Raw genomic sequence first — 9,958 nt, forward strand, 5'->3', positions numbered from 1 at the left:
AGTAGACGCTCATTTCTTTTAAAATTCATCGTGTGACACCAGAAAAAAGGCTTCTTTTTCCTGGGATAAACACATGAAGTAGGATCACGACTGACTGACTGGTATGCTGAGTGAGTGAGTGAGTACCGAATTCTGTGGCATCGTCAAATAAAAGGTTACTGACGCCGTGGGGAGGCTACAAATGATTGAGAATACGAACATATCCTGGAAAACGGATCCATTTCTACTAACGAACAATTTGTGATTTCGTTGAATTTGGATTAATAGAAATAAATTGTATCTAATATTATGAATACTATATCCATATCCAATAGAAGATGAGGTAAATTCATTAGCTAACGTCAACAGCATTCACGCCAAAACATAATGCATTTATATTGTTGATATAAAATAGTGGTCAAACCCAAACACAGTTAAGGAATATACATAATTATACAGCGAGACTTTGCCATATCTCTCTTATTGCCATATGAATGACAGACCTTTTATAAAATCTATTATTCATAGACTTTATAAAGAGTTGTATTTTTTTTTGTTTATGGTTCATTATAAAAACTGTACATTAAAAGTTACTATAAAATTGCTAGAATGAAGATCAAATAAGCATTCCCTATTCCTTTACAGCTTAATATTACTCACGTTATTCCCGATTATTTGAAAGATCTTAATTTTTTTACGTTTGGAAAGTGTCATCAAATCCAGTTATGTCCTAAATTAATTATTCCTCCCTGTTTGCTAAATGAATTGATAATCTACCAATGCAAGTAAATATGATGCAAATAACAAGCAACTCGAGAGCCTCTAACACTCGCGAACGCTCAATGAATATATGATTTTCCCCTTTGAAGATGATGGCCCTTCATTGCACCGCTCTTTGTTGACCTTTCACTTGAAGTCTCTCATGATACAAATTTTCCATTATTTCTGGGAGAACCTCAAAGCCTTTGAGAGTGATTCTTAAATTCTTTCATCTCTGATTATGAGCGGTTGAAGATTTACTTTTCCCTAAGTATCGAACATCGTAGTTCAGATTGAAAGGGTTATATCTAATAATTTCTCTCAGAAAAACATTATTGGTGATTTTATGGAGCACGTCACATTCGGCACTAGATATAAGGTGATTAAATTATAGTCTCCCTCCTATTTGCAACAGAAATCATCATTAAACTATTGCTGATGTTGCTATTTGAATATATTTTCAGTCAACGAAAAGCTAAATTTATTACATGCAGTAACAAGGATTATCTTACGCCTTCCTTTCGGTATAAAAACACCAAAAGAGAAATAAAACTCGTGAAGACTACTGCATTTAAATTTTATTTAGGAGATATGTGGCGCGAGAAAAGATATTGTCATTTCGGATTAACTGTTTGAGATTTAAAAGAGAATAGACATTCCTAATATTTGATAATGTTATTATAGCGATAATGGTAGTCCCAGCAAACCCTCTTATCTTTTGGGAACAGATGGAATGAGAGGAAGGTTTCTCAGTGAACGTAAATCAGCGAGACAATGTATTGTGAGGTAGAATAATTTGAATATATTTATTAATTTGCTCCCATTTTTATTATCATTATCCGGGTGCTCGTGAAATTAATAAACAGGTCCCTATATCAGATATTTATTAACTTTCCTGACACTTCAAATCAAAAGGTCACATTATAAAGCTGGATGCGAATAAATTTCTTAAATATTAGATATTTCAAATATTTCAAAAGAACGATTGAACATGTATGTACACTGATTACAAGAGTAAAACCACCTTTCAAGAGACCATCTTTACGTCATCGGGCATAAAATCGTGCACAGTTATATTAAGGTAATTGATAAAACACTTGGGAGTGAAAATTAAAAACATTATTCCCAGAAAACAAGAAGATGCATAAATAAAACTAACTAAGAAGTCAGTCGAGTCGTTCCCCATTTAAAAAAGATGGATATTGGCGATGAAGGTTTTTGGTTTCAGTAGCGCTTGTGAAAATCTGTTTTTTAACATCATACATACATGTATACACACACACACACACACACACACACACATGTGACACACATATATATATATATTTATATATATATATATATATATAGGAGATATATATATATATATATATATATATATATATATATATATATATATATATATATATATATATATATATATATATATATATATATATATATATATATATATATATATATCCCATTGATGCATATATATATAGACAACTCCTGCAACCACTGAGTCCAATAACTCAGTGCCTGTCCCAAGCCCAGTTATAAATGCGAAGGGTAGGCGTCAGGAAGGACATCCGGCCATAAAATCCGGTCAAAACCGAAATGACAGCTTACTTTCATCAGAATTCGGATAATGCTAGGCGTCCCCATGTAGATGAATGGGCAATGGCTACTAAGTAGTGGGCACCCCAGGTTAAAGAAACAAGTCCAAAAAATGAGAAGAGTGAGGACAAGGAAGATGGTGGTAGTTTTGAGAGTTGGAACTTTGAATGTTGGGACGATAACTGGAAAGGGAAGAGAGATAGCGGATCTGATGAAGATAAGAAAGATAAGCATTTTGCATGTACAGGAGACTAGATGGAGGGGAAATAAAGTGAGATGTGGATATAAATTGCTCTATAGTGGAGCAAAGAAGGAAGGCAGAAATGGAGTAGGAATAATTCAGTCAAAAAGCTTAAAAGACAACATAATAGGCGTGAGGAGAACAAATGACAGAGCAATGGTTGTGAAACTGTTCCTAGATGGAAAAACAGTCAACATTGTGAGTGCTTATCCCCCTCAAGCAGAATGTGATAAAGTTGAGAAAGTGGCTTTTTGGCAGGAAATGGACCGACATTTGAGTGAAATACAAGCAGAGGAGAGATCAATTATTGCTGGTGATATGAATGTGCATGTAGGAAGGACCAGAGAGGGTATTGAGAGGGTGCATGGTGGCTGGGGAGTTGGAGAGAGAAATGACGATGGAGAAAGAGTTCTGGACTGTGCAGTGTCATTTGGTTTGGCTATTGTCAAAACCTGGTTTGAAAAGAAAGAAAATCATTACATCACATACAAGAGTGGAGCAAGAGAAAATCAAACTGACTTCCTCATGGGCAGAAGATCACATCTGAGGGAGGTGAGAAATTGTAACATTTTAAATGAAGGGTGTGACAGCACAGCACAGGGTGGGAGTGGTGGTAATGGACTTGGAGATAAGGAACACAGTAAGAGTTAGGCCTGACACTTGTCCCATCAGCGACCAAGTGGTGGAAGCTGACACAAGAGGAGGAAGAGAGGCAGGACTTTAGGAGAGAGTATGGAGTGCAAGAATGGTGGAACCACAACAGTATGGTGATAAAGAGAGTGGGTGGAGAGGTGTTGGGTAAGACATCTGGAAAGAAACCTCCTGCGATAAGGAAACCTGGTGGTGGAATGATGAAGTTAAAGGGGTGGTGAAAGCCAAAAAAGATCTAGGAGAAGTATGGACAGCAAGAGGATAAGGAGAGGTACAAAAAACATAAGAAACAAGTAAAGAAGTCAGTTGCATGAGAAAAGGCAAGAGCATTAAATGACATGTACGAAGAGCTGGACACACCTGAGGGGGAGAGAAAAATTCACAGAATTGCAAAGTCGAGGGACAAAGACACCAAAGACTACTCCCATATGAAACAGGTTAAGGAGGGGAATGGAGTAGTTTTATGCAACGAGGATAAGATAAAGAAGAGTTGGAAAGAATGTTATGAATGCCTGTTAAATGAAGAAAATCTTAGGAAATTCTTTGAAGATGAATTCCAAAACTTTGGTATGACATAATATTAGCAGAAAGGAAGTAAAGAAGGCATAAAGGAAGATGAAAAATGGTAAAGTAATAGGACCAGATTGAATTCCTGCAGAGGTGTGAAAGAGCCTGGGAGAAGAAGGAACAGAGATGCTGTGGGACCTAGCAAAGAAAAAATACAGTCAGGAAAAGATACCAAAAGATGGAGAGAAAGCTTTATTGTTCCTATCTATAAAGAGAAGGGTAACATCCAGGGTTGTGTGAACTACAGGGGAATAAAGCTAATGTCTCACACCATGAAAATCTGGGAAAGAATATTGGATCAAAGAATTAGAGAAGAAACATCTGTAGGTGAAGAACACTTTGGTTTCTTACCAGGAAGAGGAACATCAGATGCAGTGTTTCCCCTCCGACAGATGATGGAAAAACACCGGAAAAGCAGAAAGGACTGCACACAGTACCCATAGCGAATTAATAAATTTTTTAATAAACTAAATTCGCTAGTTCCGACCATAAAATTTAAAACAGAATGGGAAAAGGACGGAAAACTGCTGGATAGATGTACAGATCATAAGAAAACAGAACAGATATGCATTTACAGTATATAGAAAATCCACCTTGTTGTTTCCCAAGATTAATTTTCTTAAGCTACCACAACATCTCCAAAAATCATGGTAGGATTATTCCTCAGAGGACTTAGGATAATACAAATGAGTTCCTAGATAAAGAATTCAACACGATCCAATAACACCTAACGCAACTGCTCTTTCCACCACACATTATCGAGAGGGCTATTAACAAAATAGAATAAAATATACTATAGAGGTCCCACTCACAACAGACAAATAGATTTCAACAACAAAATAAAGCTAAAAGATGATGAAATATCCAAAAGCCACCGAACAACCTAGGTCTAATAATCCGTTCATTTTCCATTATCCCAAATGCATCGAATTCGCTCATTAACGTATACTTAAATAACAAAGGGGAAGAAGCCGGAGTTTACAAGATACCGTAGCAATTGTAATGACATTTACATAGGCGAGACAGGTAGATCGCTCTCGCAAAGAATAACAGAGTACGTTACGCTTTAAAGAGTTCGGGATTTTCCTACATATCAGAAATACGAAAGCAGTACATGCCAAAAATAAAACTGGAGGGGGCGGAGTTGGTTTTCCAAAGTAGCTGTCTGTACAAAAGAAGATGCTGAATCTGCTATCATCAATCAAACCAACAATATGAACCTGTCAGGAGGACATTGGAAATCATGGACGACATCGTCGCCTTAATCCTCAGACCTCCTGAAGAAGATGACCCAAGAAACGCGACCTCCAGATCCATTGCCAAACGGGGAGCTAATGAGGCCAAAAACCACTAGGGAATTGGTCTTTATCTCCTTCTTAGAAACGGTCACCACATACCATCGAGCCTTAAGGCCACACCTTTATGTTTTGTATATATACTTGTAACATTTCTCTGTCCATATTCTACCAGTGAACAGGGCACAGAAGCAATTGCCTGAAATATATGGTTTCAACGTTTAAATAGTGTTTTATATTCTTATATTCATATTACACTGTAGTATTACAGGAAAGACATTCATTTTTGCCCATTATGGAACATCACAGTTTATGCCAGATTTTGGCTTCAACCCATCTGTCAAGCACATCTTTAGACGGTACGGAACGACTAGTACATGGGTTACACAAGAGGAAGAATCAGAAAAATTTTCTACAAGAATGCCTACAGGAACAAGTTTCTCCCAAATGTACGGCTTCACGCGGTGGACATCGTCAGACCCATTTCGGACTCCATCCGCACATTCCTCCAAGACAGAATAAAAGCCACACACCAAGACATCTATGTGATTAGAAGAAAATAAGTGAGCTTAGCCACGTCACTTCGCCTCATGTGCAGGATGGTGGTATGTACAGATAAAATTCATATTTTGTGCTATCAGGTGCTATTGAAAGCAGTGAGTCCCACTTCCAGAAATTTGTGCAACAAATTAAAAAAGACTGATTAGGAACAGCGTATGGAATAATCTTGGCCTTCCCAATAATGTGTTGAATCTCTCTAACCATCCCTCACTGCAGAAGAACAGACCGTTTTAAATCTTGGAGTTTCATTCGCTCTAAAACCTGGTCCTGAGAGTAATCTTAATTTCCTAGTAGCTTTTGATAAACATTTTGCAAAAAAACAATTATGACAAGAAAGAGGCATGTCTCAAAGGCATTTTGCTAAATGTCTTGTAACAAACTAACAACAAAAATTCGCCCCGAAAAGATTCCAAAATGCGTTAGTTAGTTTAAGGAAAAGGGGGAATATCATCATCACAAAATCTGACAAAAACGGGAAAATAGTTCTTTAGATATGGAGACATACATCAACCAAAGTTCAAGAACTTCTAAACGATGCGGAGACCTATGACAAATTAACGAAAGATCCCACAACAAATATTGCTGCTCAATTTAATAAATCAGTCAGAACCAGGGGCAATAAGAAGGACATAGAACTACTAGAGACATTCAAGGTAATCAACCCCTCTCTCCCTATTTTTACGGCCTCCCAAAACACATAAAGATGGGATTCCTTTACCCCCATAATATCTAGCAGGGCTCTTTCATGTACAAATTATCAAAATGGCTCGTAGACTTGTTATCACCCTTTCTAGGAACCTTCTCATCTCCCACGTCAAACATGCTGAGGATTTTATACAAAATTTAATAGTTTAAACATCCTCTCAAACAACATCAAATTGCTCAGCCTAGACGCCAAGTCATTATTTACTAAAGTCCCGATTGCTGACGTGTTGTCTTTCTTAGAGAGGAAAGTTACAACCATATGAAGACCATTTTGCTCTTGGGATAGATAAAACTTTAAAACTTATCAACCTCTGTGTAACTAGCAAACGTGTTTTTCTTTCAATGGTAATTTACAAAAAAATTTTAGCTGTTGCAAGGAAGTCCCTATCACCCCTTCTAGCAAACTTTGTACATGGAATATTTCGAAACAGAACTTTGTCGTCAATCAAACCTTGTAATATGATCTGGCTTAGATACGTAGATGATATCTTTACTTTCTGGGACAATAGCTGGGGGACTTTAATGAATTTTTTAATAGGCTAAATTGCCAGTTCCAACCATATAATTTAAAACGGAATGGGGAAAGGACGAAAACTACTGTTCCTAGACATGTACTGATCATAAGAAAACAGAACAGATATGCATTTACAGTATATAGAAAACCCACCTCGCTGTTTCCTATCTATTCCCTTAAGCTACCACGACATCTCCAAAAATCATGGTAGGGTGCAACTTATTCCTCAGAGGACTTAGGATATGTTCAAATGAGTACCTAGATAAAGAATTCAACATGATCCGCCAACACCTAATGCAACTGCTCTATCCACCACACATTATCGAGAGGGCTATTAACAAAGCGAATAAAATATACTATAGAGGTCCTACTCACAATAGACAAGTAGATTTCAACAACAAAATAAAGCTTCATGCGACGAAAGCATCCAAAAAGCCACTGAACAACTCAGTCTAACAATCCGTTCATTTCCATTATCCCAAATCCATCGGGAGTTCGCTCATTAACGATACTTAAATAACAAAGGGAAGAAGACGAGTTTACAAGATACCGTGTGTGGCAATTGTAATGACATTTACATAGGCGAGACAAGCAGATCGCTCTCGCAAAGAATAACAGAGCACAAAGATCAGTGCGTTGCGCTCGGAGAGTTCGGGGATTTTCCACATATCAGAAATACAGGACATGTCATAATCTGGGTGGGGCGGAGTTGGTTTTCAAAGTAGCTGTCCATTAAAAAGAAAGATGCTGAATCTCTATCATCAATCAAACCAACAATATGAACCTCTCAGGAGGACATTGCAAATCGGACTGACATCAACTCCTTAACCTCAGACCCCTCCTGAAGAAGATGACCCAAGAAACGCGACCTCTAGATCCATCGCCAAACGGGAGCTAATAAGGCCAAAAACCACTAGGAATTGGTCTTTTCTCCTCCTTCTTAAGAAACGGTCACCCGCCATACCATCGGAGCCTTAAGGCTACACCTTTATGTTTTGTATATATACTTGTAACATTTCTCTGTCCATATTCTACCAGTGAACAGGGACACAGAAGCAAGTGCCTGAAATATATGGTTTCAATGTTTAAGCAGTGTTTTTATTATATATATATATATATATATATATATATATATATATGTATATATATATATATATATATATATATATATATATATATATATATATATATATATATATATATATATATATATATATATATATATATATATATATATATATATATATACTCTATATATATATATATATATATATATATATATATATATATATATATATATATAGCAAGAAATGTATATATATATATATATATATATATATATATATATATATATATATATATATATATATATATATATATATATATATATATATATATATATATATATATATATATATATATATATATATATATATATATATATATATATATATATATATATATATATATATATAACAAGCACTAGAAAGCAGACAGTTTGGTAGATGGTTTCCCTTATTCATCACGGCCTACATTTCAGATCCTTGTCTCATCCTCAAGGCTAAAAATACAAAATAAAATATACAAATACACAGCAAGAAGATTTAGGATATATGTATAAAATAAAATATGATAAAAAAACACCAGTAAAAACTAAACCTAAAATAAAATTGGTAAAAAAAGAGAGAGAGAGAAAGAATTGAAATTTTAACTAACAGACCTTATTCCTCGAAGTTCAGTTGCTGTATGAAAAACAATAAACATAAGGTGGGGTGTGGTTTATGTTATATTCAGGGGCGTGGACGAGGAATGATTGTTCAAAGAGGGAACAAGCTTTGATCTCTAACGATTCAAGAATAGGAGATGGTGTTCGTGTTGACTGGTTAGTATAGTCTTAAAATCATTATAGTTTATTTTGCTTTATAGAATCACGGTGATGTGATAATAACTATAATATGGCTGCGTCGAACAAACACATTACCATCAACATGGCACATGGTGGGTGGATATCGTCTCAAATAAAACACCTGAGTTCGACAGGTCATTTGCACCGGGATATCCACTTATACCCTTGTGGCCGCACGGATTAATACGTCCCTGTAGTCCTGAGTTCCTGTCCTTCGTTGGTTCGAGCCCACGGACGGCGCGTACTTATTATCAACTAAAAATTCCCTTTGGTAACATATATGAAAAATATATTATTTCGAGGTAGAAGCGAATTGGATATTAAGGACGTTTGTAGCTTAATGCTTGTATATGAATCACGGTGATGTGATAAAACTTCAATATGTCTGCATGCGACAAACACATTACACGGTCAACATGGCAGAGAGGGTGGATATCGTCTCCAAATATAAACACTTGAGTTCGACAGGTGATTTGTACATGGAGCCGATATCCACTTATACCTCTCTTGTGGCCGCGCGGGTTGTCGTCCCTGTAGTCCTGAGTTCTTGTCATAGTTGGTTGAGCCTGGGACGGCGTACTTAATATCAACTAAATTCCCAGCCGGTAACATATAGCCAAATATATTATTTCCGAGGTAAGCGGAGTGGATGTTAAAGGACATTTGTAACCCAATGCTTAACCCCATGAATCACGGTGATGTGATAAAAACTTCACTCAATATGGCTCGTCGACAAACTACTGATTGTTATGCAAGAGATTGGTGGATATCGTCTCCAAATGCAAACACCTGAGTTGACCAGGTGATTTTGTACTTAGGGCCGATATCCTGCTCTCTTGTGGCCAGATTAATGCGTCCCTATAGTCTGAGTTCCTGTCCTTCATTGGTACGGATTACCCATTCACCTTCCACTTGCATGCAAACTTCATCAATATTAAACACAAAGTTGCCGTGTCCCGCACCAACTCCAATAGCTCTTTTTAAAATCTAAGCGTTGAAACCAAGGGTACACATTGTCCTGATCATTAAAAATAGTATCCAAAATATAATCGATTGTTTCCTCCACTGGTATATTAGGGTGAATAGTGACTCTATATCAAAACTGGCTATGACCAAATCGGAATCTTGACATAAAATATTATTTTAAATTCTATGAACTAACAGTAAATCTATTTTTGGAA

The 9,958-nt window shown here is 36.2% G+C and overlaps 1 protein-coding gene across 1 annotated transcript; it reads left to right on the top strand.

The window, feature by feature from the left end:
* Positions 1-2,473: 2,473 nt before the first annotated feature.
* LOC136830534 (craniofacial development protein 2-like) lies at positions 2,474-3,229 on the top strand. The gene has a single exon (XM_067090049.1). It carries the CDS (start codon positions 2,474-2,476, stop codon positions 3,227-3,229), a length of 756 nt encoding a protein of 251 aa, XP_066946150.1.
* Positions 3,230-9,958: the final 6,729 nt, after the last annotated feature.

The sequence above is a fragment of the Macrobrachium rosenbergii genome, chromosome 47 (genome assembly GCF_040412425.1).
Source record: "Macrobrachium rosenbergii isolate ZJJX-2024 chromosome 47, ASM4041242v1, whole genome shotgun sequence".
Classification (NCBI taxonomy): domain Eukaryota; kingdom Metazoa; phylum Arthropoda; class Malacostraca; order Decapoda; family Palaemonidae; genus Macrobrachium; species Macrobrachium rosenbergii.